Below are 18835 nucleotides of genomic sequence, written 5' to 3' on the forward strand. Positions count from 1 at the left end.
AAAGGATGTCTTCAGGGGCTTCCCAATGTGAGACCCCCGACCCTCTGTTCCTCTCTGAAGTCTCTCTACCCCTAGCCTCTGTCCCTGCCCCCTGTGGCCCACCCCAGGCCTACCCTGCCGGCCGCAGGGAGCGAGGCCTCCCTGAGCCTGCAGGCCCAGGGCTGCAGCTGCCGTGGCCAGGTCTCCCTGTCATTTCCCCACAGTCGCCATTGCCCACGGAAGAAATCTCAGATTATATGGTAAGCCACGGGAGGGACCGGAAGAAACACAGAGCAAGGCGTGAAGCCCATCACCACGCACGACAGCATCTCATTCCTCTACCTACCTATGACTCCATTCCAGAACAGCTACAGTGTGCATGCATGTGCATGAGTGCGTGTGTGCATGTGCGTGTGCGTGTGCGTGCGTGCATGTGTGCGTGTGTGTGTCTCAAGACATGTCTTTACACCGCAGAGAGCATCAGCATCCAAGGTGGAGGTCAGGGACAGGTGGGCCCATTCAGCCGCAGGTGGGGTGGAACCTCCGGTCCCACCGCTCCCGGGGCGGGTGGAACAGAGCGGAACTTCTGGACAGAGGCCGGCTTCTCTTCCTCAAGCCTTCCTTCACACAGTCAGTCACCTTCAGAACTCCTGTGTAGCCTTTAACGCAAACCACCCGCTTCAAAGTAGGAGGAAGGGAAAAAAAACTCTTGATGAATGCAAATTGGCATGAAATGGAGTTTTTAAATATGATTACACTCGGCAGGGAGGGCGGAGCAGAGGGGAGGGAGAGCCCCTGTGAATTCATGAGAAAAGGAGGTTTTCTGCACCTCGGCCTCCATGGCTTGCCCCTTGGGCTCCGCCTCATCCCTGGGGCCCCTGTGTGGCTCCCCCAGAGCCCCCAAGGTCTACAAACTCATGCTAAAGAGGCGGCCACGCAGGGACGGCATTGAGGTGCTGCAGTGTGAAGTAGAACCGTAGCGTGTAAGGTCAGTTTTGGAGTTGGAGAGCCCGGCTTCACGTTCAGGGCGTCAAGTAGGTGGCGGATGAGCATCTCCTGCCAGAGCATGTCCAAGGGTTGTAGGAATGGAGACCCATCCCTCAGCTTGCTGCTGAAGGGCGGGAGGGAGGTGTGGAGGAAGGAATCAAAGTGTGTGTGTGTGTGTGTGTGTGTGTGTGTGTGTGTGTGTGTACACGCTCTGTCCTGCATCTCAAGCTCCAGCTCAGGGCTGAGGGCAGCAGCTGTCTTCCTTCGTTCGGCCTCCCTGTCAGGAAGATGGAGGCCAGGCCATGAGGCATAGAGAGGTAGTGACTGCTCCTAACTCACGGCAGGAAGGTGGCGGAGGCTGGACTTGCAGCCGTTAGCCGCCGCTGCTCAGAGGAGGGGCTGGGCCATTGGCTTGACGACCCAGAGGTGTAGGACTGGTCCCCTCTTTCCTCCCCCGTCAGGCATGAGACAGGATGCTCCTGGGCCAGGACAGCCTCGTGCTTTCCAGTGCTGCCATTTTGGCCCGGCCCTCCTCCCAGCTCTGTTCCCAGTGCTGGCTGATGGAGTTGCGAGGTCGTGGGGGGTCTGGCCAGAATTCTGGGGGGCTCGGCTGGCTCCATTTCCTCCACTGGACAAAAAGCCCCCAGTACAAACACCACACATAAAAATCATCTCTCAGGAACTAGCCATGGATATACAACTGACCGCCTGTGTGTCCTTCCACCCCGCGACCTTGACCGAGCACAGTCCCTCCGGGGACACTGTGGTCACACAAAGTTTTGTTTTTGTTTTGTTTTTTTGGGTCCGGTTGTGGGGCCTGAACTCTGGGCCTGGGCGCTGTCCCTCAGCTCTTCAGCTCAAGGCTAGCACTCTACCACTTAAGCCACAGCGCCACTTCTGGCTTTTTTGTTTTGCTTATGTGGTGCTGAGGAATCGAACCCAGGGCCTCAGGCATGCAAGGCAAGCGCTCTACCACTGAGTCACCTTCCCAGCCCACAAAGTTTTGTTTATCAGACTGAATTCACATCTCTGCTTCGTCCCAAATACTTTATACAAGAGTCACAAAGAGAACCCAGATCCTCTTAAGCCTTTGCCAAACATTCTGAGGGGCAGAGCTGACCCCTGTGTTTGTCCTGTGTCCATTGAAGATGAGTTAATCTAGGGTGCGTGTGTATGTGTGTGCATGTGTGTGTGCATGTGTGTGTGCATGTGTGTGTGTGTGTGTGTGCCCCCACTGCCTCATCCCACCTTCCAAAAAGGAATAAAAGGGAAGGCCGGACCACCCTCCCCCTCCCCCCACCCCTGAGTTCTGCCTGCCTGCCCCCATTGTATGTAGCTTTTCTACTGTGGGCATTTGGGTTCCTTTTGCGGGGGAGAGTCCACTGCGGGGTGCAGTGACCCTGCGGTCGGGTTATGGGAACCAGCCTGGCCGCACCCCTTCTCCTGTTCGCTCTGTCCTTTCCCAGTTGTTTGGTTGGTTGCTGTTGGAATTTCTTCCCAATAGACAACAGAGGTCCTGTACTGGACACCAGGAGAGCCGCGGGCACTGCCCGGCTGACACCAAGGCCCTCACTTTCAGACCACCATAAAGAAGGTGGTTGGAAATAAGAAAGCAGCCTAGCTAGGAAGGAATAACCTTCCCAGATCCGTATTGTCCAAGTCTTAGAGGAACAGGAGAACTTGTGAGCTCCTACAAGTTTCTTAAATTCAGCCAAGGTTGTGAGACTCTCCAGTCTAACCCCCAGCTCCTCCCCCAAGAGCAAGGAGTTTGCTCAGCCCTGCTAAGAACACACAGGGTATTGGGCTGGCTCTCGTTTCTAAATGAACTTTTAGTTTTAGAAGTGTTGGGTTTGTAGAAAAGCTAGCATGGAATTCCCACAGGTTCTGCACCCATTTCCCCCGCTGTGAACATCTTACATTGGCAAGGTGGTTGGGGCACAGCAGGTGATCTGTTCACCTCTGGTCCCAGATCCCACCCCAAACGCTACACGGCTGTGTGTCAGGTGGCCTGTGCTCAGCCCTCTCCTGTGTTACTGCTTCTCAGCACATCCTCTTTCTAACAACGGATGCGAGGAGGCAGGTGTCCTGGAGGAGCTGTCGAAGTTGTTCTCACAGTTAGATGGGACTTGGGGGCGGAGGGCACCACGGAGGAGCTGCTCCTAGCGTGGTGGTCTGGGGACCATGCTATCAGGATGCCATCGCTTTTCACATTGTCCATAATCTTCTGGCTCACGCCACATGGATCAAGGCTTCTCTCTCTAGGGTCGGGCCACTCACCCTCAGCCATTCTGTTTCCTCCTCCAGACAAATTCTCCACCGCCAGCCTTGTCTCTCCGCTCTTCCCACTGTCCCCTGGGAGTCCCCCCTCACCCCACTCATGTTCCAGCGATGCACAGTCTAATTGGTATTTCTGAGGTGAAGTCAACACGGACCTTTGTTGAGCTGGGATGTGAGGCCACGTTCCCCCCAGCCTGGACCCAAACCAAGCCGTTATTAGAACAATAAATTAGTGATATTGTCTGTGAAAATATTTGATTAGAATCAGAGTCCTTGCTGAGAAAATATTCCCTGATCCTATAGTCAGAGGAGATAAGTTGCCTATTAAAAAGAAGAGGGAGGAGGAGAAGGGGTAGGAGAAGGAGAAGGAGAAGGGGAAGGGAATGAGGAAAAAGGAGGAGAAGGAGGAGGAGGAGGAGGAGGAGGAGGAGAATGAGGAAGAGGAGGAGGAGGAGGAAGAGGAGGAGGAAGAGGAGGAGGAGGAGGAGGAGAATGTGGAAGAGGAGGAGGAGGAGGAAGAGAAGATGATGACAATGTCAGTGACCACCATCACACAGGGACCCCACCTGCACAGAACCCCTATTATAGATTTTATTATTTACACTCTTATTTCACCGACTCTCCTCCCCGTCCTGGGATTTATTAGCAGGTGTCACATCCTCACCCTCACAGAACCATTGAAATCATGGCATCCACACCAGGGTCCTTCCTGGCAAGTACAAAGCTCTCCATGTACCTGGCAGGAAGATGGATAGTCTCAGGGCTTCGTAGGTAGGGGAGAAATATTTCTGAAATAAATAGACTAATAATTTTTTTAAGATAGGATTTTTGAAGGTTGTTTTCGCACAGGGAGGTTAAAAATGGCTCCCACTGACAGGACGTATATAGGACCCCTGGCCATCTGTCAGTCTCCAGCCTTCCACCTACAGATTGCAGCCTCCTGGGTCTGTGGGATGTCCTTGTAAAGCCAGCCTTCCTCAGGGCTTCTCCAAGGCCCCCACACCCACCCACCCACCCCATGGTGCTTGTGGTTTAGATTTATCCCTTAGTGCCTAGAAGCAACAACACGATGTGCCCCCCATCAAGAGCTGGTCTGCTTCTAGCACAGCCATGGGGGCCACCGCTCCACATTGTCCTTCTCCTGTGTATTTTTCTCTCTCCTCCGGCAAGACAGAGGAGCAATGAGTGCTGCAGGCTCTTGATTTGTGATTTCAAGGAGTTCTCTCCCAGACAGAGCCAAGCCCTCCGCTCCACATGGAGGTTTGTTTCCTACCAGCCCTTTGCCCTTCACTGATAGCTGAAGAGGTTTCTGGTAGGGGAAAAAAAGCCCAGAGCTGCTCTTCATCTGAAGCATACGCCATTGATAAGCAGGATGATAAAAGCCCAAGTTGGTCTCCTTTTGTTCCCTTCCTTGCTACAGAGAAGAAAAGATTTTCTTTCTTTTCTTTTTTCCCCCTCCATTTGGAAGATCTTGAGGGAGAAGGCAGCAGCATAACAAACTCCTCATCTAGAAAATGTTCCCGAACCTGCAGTCATTGAGTGCAGCTGCCCTGCTCAGCTCCGGGACGGATTTCTACATAATGCCCCTTTTAAAGGTTATTATCTGCAGAGCCCGCTCCTGCGCCTCCCGTCCCCCCGCTCTCCCATTTATTAAGGCCAGCTCGGGTTTCTCACCCAGAAAGAACCTTCAAAATAATGAACTATACTTAATAGTCGTTCCTGGTGGTGAGCAAGCCATTCGGGGAAGCAAATGGATTCTTGATAATGGAGAGAATGGAACAAGTTCTTTTTTTTTTTTTTGAGATCAGATGGGCTAATGATCCTTCATCATAGACTTCTTTTGAAGGCTATTTTTCATGGGGGTCTTAAAAAAAACCCGAGAAAGGACAAGAGGGCCGCAGAGCGCTGTCCTCGGTGTGAGCCGGCATCCTGTCTTTGCGGGTGAGGGTTCCTGATCTCTCAGAGCCTGGACGTCATTCTGAAAGCCATCAGGGTCTCTCCGTCCCGAGAGTGTGTGTGGGGTCCCCTCCTGGGAAGATGCATCTATCGATGACAAATCAACACAGTCCTGGGCCAATAACCCCTGGTGACCCTCCACCCAGCCCACGTTGGCAAACTGCAGACCAGCCTGCTACCCTACCTCCAGTGGGACGTAGCGTGGCTTAGCAGAGAAAATCACATATTTGTGTTAAAATGATTCAGTATGAGCCTGGAATTCAGTTGAACCAGAACCTCTCTCTCTCTCTCTCTCTCTCTCTCTTTCTCTCTCTCTCTCTGTCTGTCTCTCTCTCCATCTATCTCTCTATATATCTTCCTACCTATGCATCCACCCATGTATCTAGCCATCTACCTAATCTATTTTCTATTTATATATATATATATATATTCATGTATGCATGTATGCCTCTATCTGTCTGTCTATTATACAAAGGAGTTTCGTTGTGACATTTATACAAGCCTATGATGTTCTGTCTGTCTGTCTGTCTGTCTGTCTGTTATACAAAGGAGTTTCGTTGTGACATTTATATAAGCCTATGATGTTCTGTCTGTCTGTCTGTCTGTCTGTTATACAAAGGAGTTTCGTTGTGACATTTATACAAGCCTATGATGTTCTGTCTGTCTGTCTGTCTGTCTATTATACAAAGGAGTTTCGTTGTGACATTTATACAAGCCTATCATGTTCTGTCTGTCTGTCTGTCTGTCTATTATACAAAGGAGTTTCGTTGTGACATTTATACAAGCCTATCATGTTCTGTCTGTCTGTCTATTATACAAAGGAGTTTCGTTGTGACATTTATACAAGCCTATCATGTTCTGTCTGTCTGTCTGTCTATTATACAAAGGAGTTTTGTTGTGACATTTATACAAGCCTATGACGTTCTGTCTGTCTGTCTGTCTGTCTATTATACAAAGGAGTTTCGTTGTGACATTTATACAAGCCTATCATGTTCTGTCTGTCTGTCTGTCTGTCTATTATACAAAGGAGTTTCGTTGTGACATTTATACAAGCCTATCATGTTCTGTCTGTCTGTCTATCTATTATACAAAGGAGTTTCGTTGTGACATTTATACAAGCCTATGACGTTCTGTCTGTCTATCTGTCTGTCTATTATACAAAGGAGTTTCGTTGTGACATTTATACAAGCCTATGACGTTCTGTCTGTCTGTCTGTCTGTCTATTATACAAAGGAGTTTCGTTGTGACATTTATACAAGCCTATGACGTTCTGTCTGTCTGTCTGTCTGTCTATTATACAAAGGAGTTTCGTTGTGACATTTATACAAGCCTATCATGTTCTTTGGTCACATTCACACTGGCTATTGCTCTTTCCTGTCTCTCCCCCCACCATTGTAACTGTTCTAGTGGCTTTCCCAAGGCCATCTTTAGTCATCTGCATAGCATACTTCTGTCATATCCACTCCTCACCGTTCTTCCCTCTCCCCTCCCCTCCCACTGTCCCCCGTGGAGCAGTCCCCTTTTACGATCATGGATTCTTTCACTGTGATCATTATTTTAGTCCTGGAAGGAAAACATGCAGCCCTTGTCCTTCTGAGCATGGCTTGTTTCACTCCCCACAGCACAGTGTGCATTTTGGGAACCCTGGGAACCCTTCTCGAAGGTTCACAGAGCAGCCAGGGCGGCCATTCTTTCCAGCAGCTTCTCCCCGGGTGCCTCCAAACTTGAACGTTCAAGTCCGATGTCGCTCCTTCATCCTGGCCAATGTAGGGCTTTCTGCCCATGCCTTTGTCATCTGCTGGTGGCCCTGCTTCCGGTTGGGTTGATTTCTGGGCTCTAGATTGCTTTTAGAAATGGGTTCCCATGCATGTCCTTCTGACCTTCAGGACCCCCTGAAGCATGAGTCGATTCTCTCTCTTCTTGCCACTGGAGGCGCTGAGTTCAGGAAAGGCATTTGCTACTCAGGACACCCTGGCTGGTTAAGGCAGGAGGAGCTCCCAAGGTCTTCCTCATTGGGCTGCCAGAGGTGGAAAGCCACAGTCACGATTCCTTCCTTTCAAAGAGACTACAGGGAAGGCAAAGAGTTAATTTTCTTTCTCTTTGAAACTGGTGAGGAGCAGAGCATCGAAGCCCCACCTCTGGCTTCAAAAACACTGTGGAGGCTGCCATCAGCCAGCATGGTCTTATATACAGGGTACATTTCTAAAGTCTGCTCTACATTGTATTATCTACCGTATGCGATCTGATCTCCCTGCCTGCCTCCTCTTCCCCTTGTATTTATCAGTCTGGGTATGGATCGCTTTCCCTGGGAGAACTTTCATGATAATGAAGCCTGCTAGACAGTCATTCACTGGGAACGCCGGAGTGGAGAAGGAGCTACGGGGAAAGTGGACGGCCTTGTTGTTTTCAGCGGGGTGGGGGAGAGGGGAGTACGGGAGGGAAAACAGACAAATAATTGCTCAAATGAGAAGTTTTGAAGGTTGCTTTTGCATAGAGAGTTTGGAGGACTTTGGTGGGGTGCAAGCACATGGGCACTGTGGGTCTTACTCCTCTCCCTGGTATCCTGGAATGTTTTGGGGTCTGATTTCCTTTGCACATCCCTCCCCAAACTTCACCTCAACCTTAGCGATTTTCATGAGTGGCCAGAAATGAGTGAACCAACCTGAGCCCATCCTCCACGCCTGCGTTCTTCCACAGATACCCTTGTGATTTGCTTGTTACTTTCCTCCTGGCCTCCATTGCGGTGGAGTAAATGACTCTGTTCCAAAGCCGTGGTGTGACGCCACTTTCTGATTTGCATTTACTAATAGCATATTTGGAAAGATAAGCCAGGATGATTTGATAAACAAACTTGCAGTGACAATGGTTTCCGGTTGGGCTCTCCGGTCCCATGGCCTCTTTATTGTAGCTCTTCCCTGGACAGACTTGGCTTAGTCTTGCCTTTCTGTAAGTGTTTTGAGCTGGCTGTGTGAGATCTCAGGAAGGAAAGCACATCTGCCCAGTTGCTGTTCCTAGACCATACCCAGGGTGCTCACACCCACCCTGCCCAGGAGAAGAGTCTGGAAGTTGCCTGAGAGTTTCCAGATTGTCTCCCATTACTTCTAGGAAGTGTGTGTGTGTGCGCGCATTGCACATGCATGCATATTTGTTCTTCTGTTCTTTGTACAACCCCAGAGCATCTGTATATCATCCGTGCAGAACTCGGGAGCTGAGGAGAGATTCCTCTACCTCACATTCTTCCTGAGGCAGAATTTTCTTTTTTTTTTGCTGGTCGAGGGGCCTGAACGCTGGGCCTGGTCGCTGTCCCTCAGCTCTTCAGCTCAAGGCTAGCGTTCTACCACTGGAGCCACAGCGCCACTTCTGGCTTTCTCTGTTTATGTGGTGCTGAGGAATCGAACCCAGGGCCTCATGCTTGCAAGGCATGTACTCTACCGCTGAGCTACCTTCCCAGCCCTGAGGCAGAATTTTCTGGGCGCATGCTGTTGTTTACATTTTTTGCAGACAAGAGTTAAAGGCAGCCTTCCATTTTCTGCCACCTCCTGGATTCTTCTTCTTCTTCTTCTTCTTCTTCTTCTTCTTCTTCTTCTTCTTTCTTCTTCTTCTTCTTCTTCTTCTTCTTCTTCTTCTTCTTCTTCTTCTTCTTCTTCTTCTTCTTCTTCTTCTTCTTCTTCTTCTTCTTCTTCTTCTTCTTCTTCTTCTTCTTCTTCTTCTTCTTCTTCTTCTTCTTCTTCTTCTTCTTCTTCTTCTTCTTCTTCCCCTACTTCCCCTTCTTCCCCTTCTTCCTCTTCTTCTTCCCCTTCTTCTTCCCCTTCTTCTTCCCCTTCCCCTTCCCCTTCTTCTTCTTCTTCTCCTCCTCCTCCTCCTCCTCCTCCTCCTCCTCCACCTTTGCCTTCTCCTTCTTTCTCCTGCATCTTCATCTTTGTCTCCTTCATTGCCTAAGAATTGCAAAGCAGATTCCTTTTGTGGGTGGGAGAGTGGAAATCCTCAGTAAAGACAGGAGGAATTTTTTTACACCCCTCAAGGTGGGTTTTCTGGGTGGTTCTCAGCTGGCAATTGCTGTTTTTAAAAATAAAAAGGAAAAGAAAGAAAGGGAAAGAAGTCTAGAAATCAGTTTCAGATCGAAGTTGATGTCTAGAGTTTTATTTTTTCCTTCTTCCTGTTTGATTTTCCACACCAAGTTTTGAAGTAAGGATGTCTTACACACTATACATGTATTCTACCATGGAGCCCTTTTGTCACTGGTGGTTTTTGAGGTGGGGGTCTCATCCTGGCTCAGGCACACCTATGTAGGCACACGTCACCACACCCAGCTTCTTTCTTTGACATGGAGTCTCCTGCACTTTTCCTATATAACTAGGATGACAGGTGTGCACCGTCACACCCCGCTACTGCTCGAGGGGCCTCACAAGACCCCCCTTCCCCCAGGTTGGCCTCACACCAGTCTTTCCCATGTCAGCCTCTCACTTGCTAAGATTACAGGGGCCAGTCACCAGGGCCCGCTTCTGTTCTTTCTTTTCGATCATTTCTCTTCCTTGCATACGGTGTGTGTAGCCCTCCCTCTACTTTTTGGGTCCATGAGAGCTGTGGAGCTTTTGAGTTTCTGGTGAATTTTAGCTTGACTGATTTCCCCTTAAGGAGAGCCATGGAGGCTGCTCTGAGTCTGGCAGAGTTTCTGAAGGGAGAAAGCACTCTGATTCCAGCTTCATGCCATAAAAGACTGTGAGCACAAAGGAGTGACTTGAGAGACTTCTGTACGACTCTGGTCCACGTCCCCTCCCTTGACTCTTTCCCCTTCCTGCTCCTCTCAGCTCCCACGCTATGTGGGCCCTGGCAGTTCAAGTTCCCGGAATCTTTTCATAGAAGGGCTAAGCCTGACTCTTGATATTTCTTTCTCCACGTTGGTCTGAAAGAATTCATGGCCGCCCCCCCCCCCTTTATTATTTCATACTGGAATGCACAGAAACTACGTAGAGGCTTTTGCTGAGAAAAAAAGCACTCGAAGTTGCTTGTTGTAGCTTCTGAGAATCCCAAGATCTCTTTCTTTCCCATCGGATGGTCTGAGAAAGGACGAAGCCAAAGCAAAACCATTCCAGTCACCCGCACCAACCACTCAATAGAGTGTCTTTCATGATGAACACAATCACACCTAGAGAGGAAGTCGGGCTGCATTCAATGTCCAGTAAGTTTGGGGGTGAACATTTTAAAAGAGTGTGTTGGGCAACTTTTACTTATTCATGCCCTGCCCGCTTCTCTTGGTCTGTCTGCTGTTGAATAGTTTTCAGCCTTCCAAACCCTGGTCTTTCTCCTAAGACATGGAAAATAAAGAACATGATCAAAGTGGAGCTCTAGAGTGAGAATGAAAACCAAAATGGAATAGCGGAGTTCAACGTGGCAGGCTGGCTGCCCTGTGCCTGCCTCTTCTCTGGTGTTCTTGTCCACTGAAGTTGGATAGCCTGAAATTTTGCTTTGCTTGAAGACCTTGAGCCTCTCTCCACATTATCTTTGCACAGAGCTAGGCCTGAACTATTTGTTGGTGGTGGTGTTATTTTCCTCTTACAGTGCCTGGGAAAAAAATCAGAATGGATGAGGTCAACTCTGATATTATCTTTCATATCTCCATTGCTAGTTTGACAAAAGCCCTTTTCCCCTTTCTGAGAAGTAATGAGGAAATGAAGGGCGGGGTGGAGGATCTTTCTCCTGAGGCATTATCATTGAAATGGATCAATTTCTCCTTTTTCAGGATGCAAGTATGGAAGAAAAATGAGCTCTCCCAAACCTCAATTATATTTCGAAAAATGGACTGTCGTTTACAGACTCATTTGCTAATGAGAAGTATTGGAAATAATGACTCAAAGACTGGGTATTCTTGATTTTCATCTTGGCATTGGAGATTTCAAATGACATTTTCAATAACTGTATTTGTTTTTCTCTTTATATCTCTTCTCTTACTCGGTTAATTTCAGCTCCAGGTCATGGTCTGGGTATAAACTTGAACTTAAGGATTGATTTTGAACATGACTTGACACATCTTTCAGGAAAAGATAAAACAAAAAAGAAGTCTCCAAAAGAGAAATCTTAAATTGATTGCCTTGCATCAAAGAAATAGAAAAAGAACTGAGTTCCACCAAGAGAAATGTTTCTGAAATAAAATGTATGATTACTTCAAAGAAACAAACCTGCAAAAAAAATCATATCAGGAGAGAGAAATATCCCCCTATATAGCCATTTTGATAAATATAGATTTTTTTAAAGAAAATTTTCTGACCCTGCAAACACATCCATCTGAGTACCTGGGGCCAGCTGGGCGGCCATGTTGGTCCTCTTAACACGGTCCTGAGAGGTGACATCCAGCCATTTCTCTGGCTGTCCACTCTGGACACTCTAGCTAGATTAGTTGTCCTTGTGTGTTTCATAGCCCATTTCCTTGTGGCATTTACCACAATACTGTTGATCATATAATTACATCCTAATTTTCTTCCCTTCAGCTAAGAGTACACTACATCAACTCTGTAGAAATGCGCTCCTTAAATTATTAGCAGTAAACCCGTGTTTAATTCCAGGAGAGGCGCGGTGGGGTCAGGGTGGAGCAGGAAGTTCTGCTGTTCTTTTTGCTTGCCTCACGTGCTTTCTTTCCCATGGAATCTCTCCTTTTGAATTCCATACATAGCTAAGCTTTTAAGTGACTAAAGCATTTGAACTGGATTCCTCCTACCTCTTCCCTGACTATCATAGTTTAGGGAAAATTCCTGAGGCCAAAGTTACACCGCAGCTGTCTTTCTTTAATTAAAAAAAAAAAAGTGAGAAGCCAAAGGCACTGCTCTGACAGGTACTATTGGAGGTGAAAAGTTTACTCGATTGTGTGTCAGAGGTTGCAGAGCTGAGCGGTTCGTGAGGATGGTGCGCCATTCTCTGAAATCAGCTAGAGGAGAACTTCTCCCTCTTTTTATCCTTTGCACTGGGTTATTGTGCTGTAGGAAGACAGGTCTGTGGCAACACGGTGTCCCCGTGCATTTCTGGTGTCCCATTCTCTGTCACAAATCACCTCCATATATTTTGCCAAGGAGAAACAAAATGGCAGCTGGAACTCCAGGGCTGCCTCTCCATTTCTCTGACTAGAGCTAATGGCTCAGTCCCATTATTTTTCCTGTCAGAATTAATGGGAAGATATTCTTTTTGTAAAGCCATTAGTTCAGTAATACTGCTTACAGAATTGCTGAAACAGGGTAACACCTCCTTCTAGAACGTAAATCTTCAGAAGGATGAGCCAATTGCTTAAACACATCAATTATATTCCAAAGCCTGAACTTTTCTCTCTACAGTTTTCATTTAGAGTTAAGAAAGTTTGAAATTAATGATCCATAAAGTAGATTTTCTTGATTTAATTTTGGTACTAAAGAATTCAAATAATATTAGCATTTTTTCCCTTCATTTAGTCTCCTTTCTTCTCCACCATTTGCCCTGTCTTTATTTTAGAGCTTTCTCTTATTGTCTGGGCATGATTGAAGTTCTGACTTGCCAAAAGATTTTAAGCATACTTTTCCACTACTGAAAAAAAATTGTAGGGGGCGGGGAGAAAATGGTAAGTGAAGTGTTCTCAAACTGATTGCCTTTCATCAAAGAAAGAGAACAGAAAGGAGAACCATCGAGAAAAGTGGTTTCTGAATAAAAGAGATTCAGATGATTACTCAGAAGGGACAAAGTTCCAAAAAATAAAAAAACCCTACAATGGTAGTACAAAATACTTGAGGTTGGGTGAGAGATGGAAAAACATAGCTTTCTCCTCTCACCATGGACTCCTCAAGTTTGCTGTGCTTGAGAAACTAAAATCTCCAGGTACAGGCAGGTAAAGATTTGCCCCTGTCTATCAGAAGCTTGTTCTGACATAGGGTAGGGGCTGGACTAGGCCTCTAGGCCTGAGGCAACTGGGGTTCTGGGGATATCATTGTTGCAGTCTGAAATTTAGACCCAGCATCGTCACCATTTGCCTTTTATTTTCCCTTGCAACTGAAAAAGCAATTCCATGTATGTTGTAACGAAGGTAATGACATCCATATGTCAAGGGAAAGGCAGGCTCCTCCACCCAGAGGTTAAGAGTGCATCCTTCTATACCTTTCTCCAGGTGCATACAAATGTGGACCTTTTTTGTTTTGCTGGTTTTAACATAAAAGGATTATACAACAAGTAGAAATCAGTAAGTCTTTGCCCCTTAATACATCTTGTACAAAATTCTAGGCACACTCCCACTTTCCTCCCCACAGGGGGTGTGTAGCTAGATGACAGATTGATAGATGATAGATAGACAGATAGATAGATATACAGGCAGACAGACAGACAGACAGACAGACAGATAGATAGATAGATAGATAGACAGACAGATAGCTCTCAGCAGAGACACCCAACCCCACCACGAGTATGCATGCCATCTGCTTGCTCAACCTCTCTGTCCGTGGACACTCAGGTGGACTCCTGCTGTGTTCCTATTGCTGTGGTTGCAGGGCTGCTGCCTCTATTTCCCAAGAGTGAGGGCTTGATCCATGACTCTTCACTTTATAAAATTTCCCTTTCATTAGACACTGCTAAATAAGTTTTCAGAGACAAATCCACTCTCCCATCAACATTGTTAAAGAGTGCTTTGTTGTTATTGTGGTTGGCGGTTTGTTTTTAAGAAGGGAACTTTGCCTCAGGAAAAGCAGCAAAGCCAGAGTGAAATATTGCCACCATTGGTGAGCGCCCTTGAATTTTCCTCAATGTCCCAGGGGTGGCCCACTGGTCTGCCGCGGCCACCTTCAACCCCTAGAAACGTTGGCTGAGTCCAGTACGCTGTCTTAAAAATTAGTTTTCACTGTTGAAAGCATACCCTTCCCCACACCCTTGAGAAAAGGCCGAGTGCTGTCTGTAATGGAGATAAAGGCCTGGCCTGGGTTGGGTCTGCTCTCCCTGACAGTCTCCCTCAGGTGGGTGAGAGACCCTGCGAGAGCTAGGTCTCTCAGCCTTGGCACTGGGGACACTGAGGCTGGCTACTTCTTCAATGGTCTGGAGGGGCTCACCAGCATCCTAGGAAGCTAAGAACATTCTCCCAGCCCCCTACCCCTATACTTCTCATCAGGACCCCCAGAAACTTCCCCACTTCTGGTGGAGAACCTCTGTGGTGGTGGCTGTTTTGTTTTAACAAACACAGCAAACACATTTCCTCAGTAAATTCCGAGATGAACGCTCCTGTTGTTATTATTGCACCCAATGAGGGAACATTCTGAATTCTGTACCTGACCAGGCTTTAAGTCACTGAGACATTTCAAACCAGCCCCATTCACTGAGCCGAAAATATCTGGGAAGCTAAAGTGATCAAAACAGCGGCCCTTCCATCTGAGAACAAGGATGCGGGCGAAGTGTGATTATAGGTGGTTCTAAGGTAAAAGCTTTACCTAATTACACACACATAAAAGACACAATTTTCTAAGTACTGGAGACAGAGGACTGGAACAAGGCCCTGGCACAACGGTAGACATGGCTTTTGTTCCACGTGCTTGTTCTTCAGTGGGGTCTTTTGTTTGTTCTTGCCGACCTGGAACAGCTGGTTTACCTCTGGGCCTGTGCTCCCCAATGTCTGCTTTGTCAGGCTGCTCTGAAGGGGTGTGGGATGTGAGAGCCACGCGGGAGTCTGACTTCCTCCTCTCTGCAATGACCTCACTGCTGCTTTTCTCATTAGAATTAATGGAGAAGTATTATTTCTTTCCCTAAAGCTAGTAGTTAAGTTACCACGCTCCAAAATTGCTGAAACAGAATCATCTCTCCTCCATTCCAGGATGTAAATCTTGAGGAACGATGGGAAGCTCTTCCAGGTACATTGATTACCTCCTGGGAAGAGACCTACATAGGCAATTTTCCTCAGCCACCAGAAACTTTGAAAATTAGGATACATAAAGTAGGTTGTCTACATTCAGCCTTGGCATCTCATACTTCAAATGGCATTTTTTTATTACCATCTTCTCTTAGCCTTCTGCAATTTCAGAATCCTATTTGGACTCTCTTTTAAGGGCATGCTCTTGTTGTCTGGATAGGATAGATTTTTTTTTTCACTTAAAGCAAGATTTTAAACATCATTTTGTCTTAAATATAGTTTAGGTAAAGAACATCTGGAGGGCAGGGGCTGGACCTGTTTGCCTTCCATCAAAGAAGTAGAAAGGAAATGAGAGACACTAAGAAAAGTGGCAGTAGAAAGAACAGATTTCTTTATGATTACTTAGAGGCGAACTTTTGCAAGATTTCACCAGGTTAGCTCAAAAACAGCCCAGGCTCTCCTTAGCAAATAGGCTTTTTGGGTCCTTCCAGGCTTGTGTGGAACTAAAGTCTAAATTTCACCACCCCTCACTTCTGCTTCTTTCCTGACCAGCACTGAAACCCTACACCCTCACTCTCTCCCTGCTACCCTCTGCAGCCATATGGATTTTTCTAAAGGGATTACAACAAAAAAGACTGTATCACCTAATACAATTCCTGTTGGACAACCACTAACGTTAGGTATACAATAAAGACCTGAAGAAAACTGGTTGGGTAAATAGAAGAATGGGTGATGCTCATTTAGGATGGATAGAAAGGCCCAGGGATGGCCCTGGAAGGGTGGTTTAAACTCTTCTCTACAGAGTGAGGTTAGGTCATGACTCTCTCTCTTTCTGTCTCTGAGCATCTTCATGCATCTCCTTCATAGTTCACTACATTTTCTTAGCGAGTTTTCTGTGCCATTATCTGTTCTTGCTAGACAGTAACTTCTAGAACGTCACATTGGCCATTTTTACCAATAAGAAAATCCCTGCATTTAGCTCAGATCTCTTGTCTTGCCTTGCCTTGCCTTGCCTTGTTTTGTCCTTCCTTCCTTCCTTCCTTCCTGCCTTCCTGCCTTCCTGCCTTCCTGCCTGCCTGCCTGCCTGCCTGCCTCCCCTTTCCTTCCTTCTTCCCCTCCTTCTCTCCCTCTTTCCCCTCCCTCCCTCCCTCCTTATCTCCTTCCCTCCTTATCTGCCTCCCTACTTCCCTCCCTCCCTCTCTCCCTCCCTCCCTCCCTCCCTTCCTTCCTTCCTTCCTTCCTTCCTTCCTTCCTTCCTTCCTTCCTTCCTTCCTTCCTTCCTTCCTTCCTTCCTTCCTGCCTTCCTGCCTGCCTGCCTGCCTCCCCTTTCCTTCCTTCTTCCCCTCCTTCTCTCCCTCTTTCCCCTCCCTCCCTTCCTCCTTATCTGCCTCCCTACTTCCCTCCCTCCCTCCCTCCCTCCCTCCCTCCCTCCCTCCCTCCCTCCCTTCCTCCCTCCCTCCCTCCCTTCCTCCCTCCCTTCCTCCCTTCCTTCCTCCCTTCCTTCCTTCCTTCCTTCCTTCCTTCCTTCCTTCCTTCCTTCCTTCCTTCCTTCCTTCCTTCCTTCCTTCCTTCCTTCCTCCCTCCCTCCCTCCCTTCCTTCCTTCTTTTCCTTTCTGTGCTGGTTCTGGGGATTGATAACAAGTATGGGCCACCAGCATCTGGCTTAGAGCAGCTCTAGTGCTCAACTTTCAATTAACTCAGATTCAATAATACAGGCTTAAGAATGGGCTTAAAAATATAGACTTAAAAAATCCAGGGCTGGGAAGGTGGCTCAGTGGTAGAGCGCTTGCCTTGCATGCCTGAGGCCCTGGGTTCGATTCCTCAGCACCACATAAGCAAAAAGAAAAAAAAAGCTGGAAGTGGTGCTGTGGCTCAAGTGGTAGAGCGCTAGCCTTGAGCTGAAGAGCTGAGGGACAGCGCCCAGGCCCAGAGTTCAGGTCCCACGACCGGACCAAAAAAAAATCCAAGTCAACCAAACTCAGTAAATATATGAATTAATAAGCTAATAACTGTCCATACAAGTATCGTCTAAAGATCTGCTTGCCTTTTTCAAAAAAGCAATTGCAAATGTTTATTGCCAGCTCCTTGAGCATTCTTTAGTGCCAGGGATACTTTTGAATAATTTAATCTCAAATCAGTTACTAGTCTATGAGAAAACTCCCACTTCCTTGCTCATTTTGGGGCTTGCTGGGAAGGCTAGTAGAGACTCACTTTTCAAACTTATATTTCAGTATCTGTGGACTTCGTGTTAATGGAGTTTAGGGTTGTATTTGGAGAAAGAACTGTCTCAAATGGCTTACATTTTTCAGATAATGATAGTTGAGTAATACATTTATTAGCATTTTAATAAGGCCTGGAAATTAGACAGCCGGAAGCAGGTTTGGCATTAAAAATGTCTAGAGCTCTGCTGGCCTCTCTTGTTTCTTCACATCATTTTCTTTTGAATTATTTCCCAGTTTCTTGTAGCCTTTTCAAGAGGGCGGCATTTGCAGTTGCCGCCACCGTTTAACTGTCTCTTCCACCCATCGTGGAGTGGCAATTATTTCTGAGAGGAATTATTAAAAACGCAGCCTTTAATCAGGAAAGGAACAGCACGGCTGAGAGCAGTGATGAGAGATGGCATCTCTATTAAGATTCCTGTAATTGTATAAGAGCAGTGGGACCTCCGAAGATTGCATGGAGACTGTGGAATCTGTGATTTCTGAATGTAGGGAGGGTTGCTGAAGCCAGAGCAGGATCACATTCTGTGCTTCAAAATCTGACCAGGGCATGCCTGAACTTTTTGAAAAGGGCCATTCATTTCAAAGCAAGCTAGCATCCTGCTTCAATAATTCAAATTAGTTTCACACACTTCAGTGGCATTATTTGGGCATTTTTCACAATTATTAGAGATAACTCACTTTTCTCTGTAGACTGTAGGGTGGAAAGCAAATTGAATCAATGGCCTCGCTCCATCTTCTCTATTGGATGAGCCACAAGTGAGTGGTCAAATGTGCACATGACCTTTCCGCTTAAGCTCAAAAACAAAAGCAACCTGTTGGGAAGACATTTGGCCAATCTGATTATTTTCTCTATACTAATTGGGTTTCCTTCTTCATTGAATTGAATGAATTGCCTGGCTGTTTTTGTCACCATGGGGCAGAACTTAATTTGCTTAGAATGAGCGCTGTGCTTGGTGAATGAGCAGGACACAGAAAGTTACCGTCTTGGGTATTTCCTGGTGATTTTTCATGGGTGAAAAGTTTATCTGATTCCACCCACTTTCTCCATTTCTACTTCTACTGCCCTGGTGAAGTTATAGCTGGCTTCCAGTAGGGTTGTTTTGGTGTAGTGATCGTGTAATTGATGGTGTAGTCAGCCTGTGACTGATGGTGTAGTCAGTTTGTGACTGATGGTGTAGTGAACCTGTGACTGATGGTATAGAAAGCCGGTGACTGATGGTGTAGTCAGACTGTGACTGATGGTGTAGAGAGCCTGTGACTGATGGTGTAGAGAACCTGTGACTGATGGTGTAGTCAGACTGTGACTGACGGTATAGTCAGCCTGTGACTGATGGTGTAGTCAGACTGTGACTGACGGTATAGTCAGCCTGTGACTGACGGTGTAGTCAGCCTGTGACTGACGGTGTAGTGAACCTGTGACTGATGGTGTAGAGAGCCTGTGACTGATGGTGTAGAGAGCCTGTGACTGATGGTGTAGAGAGCCTGTGACTGATGGTGTAGTGAGCCTGTGACTGATGGTGTAGTCAGACTGTGACTGATGGTGTAGTCAGACTGTGACTGATGGTGTAGTGAGCCT

At 47.1% G+C, this 18835-nt stretch overlaps 1 protein-coding gene across 3 annotated transcripts in view; it reads left to right on the forward strand.

The window, feature by feature from the left end:
* Znf831 (zinc finger protein 831) overlaps positions 1–18835 on the forward strand; it is an 87153-nt gene that overhangs the window by 58529 nt on the left and 9789 nt on the right. Inside the window, exon 5 of one of the 3 annotated variants that reach the window (XM_042699275.1) lies at positions 10940–11059. The exons of the other annotated variants lie outside the window; for them this stretch is intronic. Coding sequence (XP_042555209.1) covers positions 10940–11025 — 86 coding nt within the window. The 3' untranslated portion in view covers positions 11026–11059. The remainder of the gene's footprint in view (positions 1–10939; positions 11060–18835) is intronic. 3 annotated transcript variants of the gene reach the window in all.

This window comes from Dipodomys spectabilis, unplaced genomic scaffold (assembly GCF_019054845.1).
Source record: "Dipodomys spectabilis isolate Male_0828 unplaced genomic scaffold, ASM1905484v1 ptg000240l, whole genome shotgun sequence".
Lineage (NCBI taxonomy): Eukaryota > Metazoa > Chordata > Mammalia > Rodentia > Heteromyidae > Dipodomys > Dipodomys spectabilis.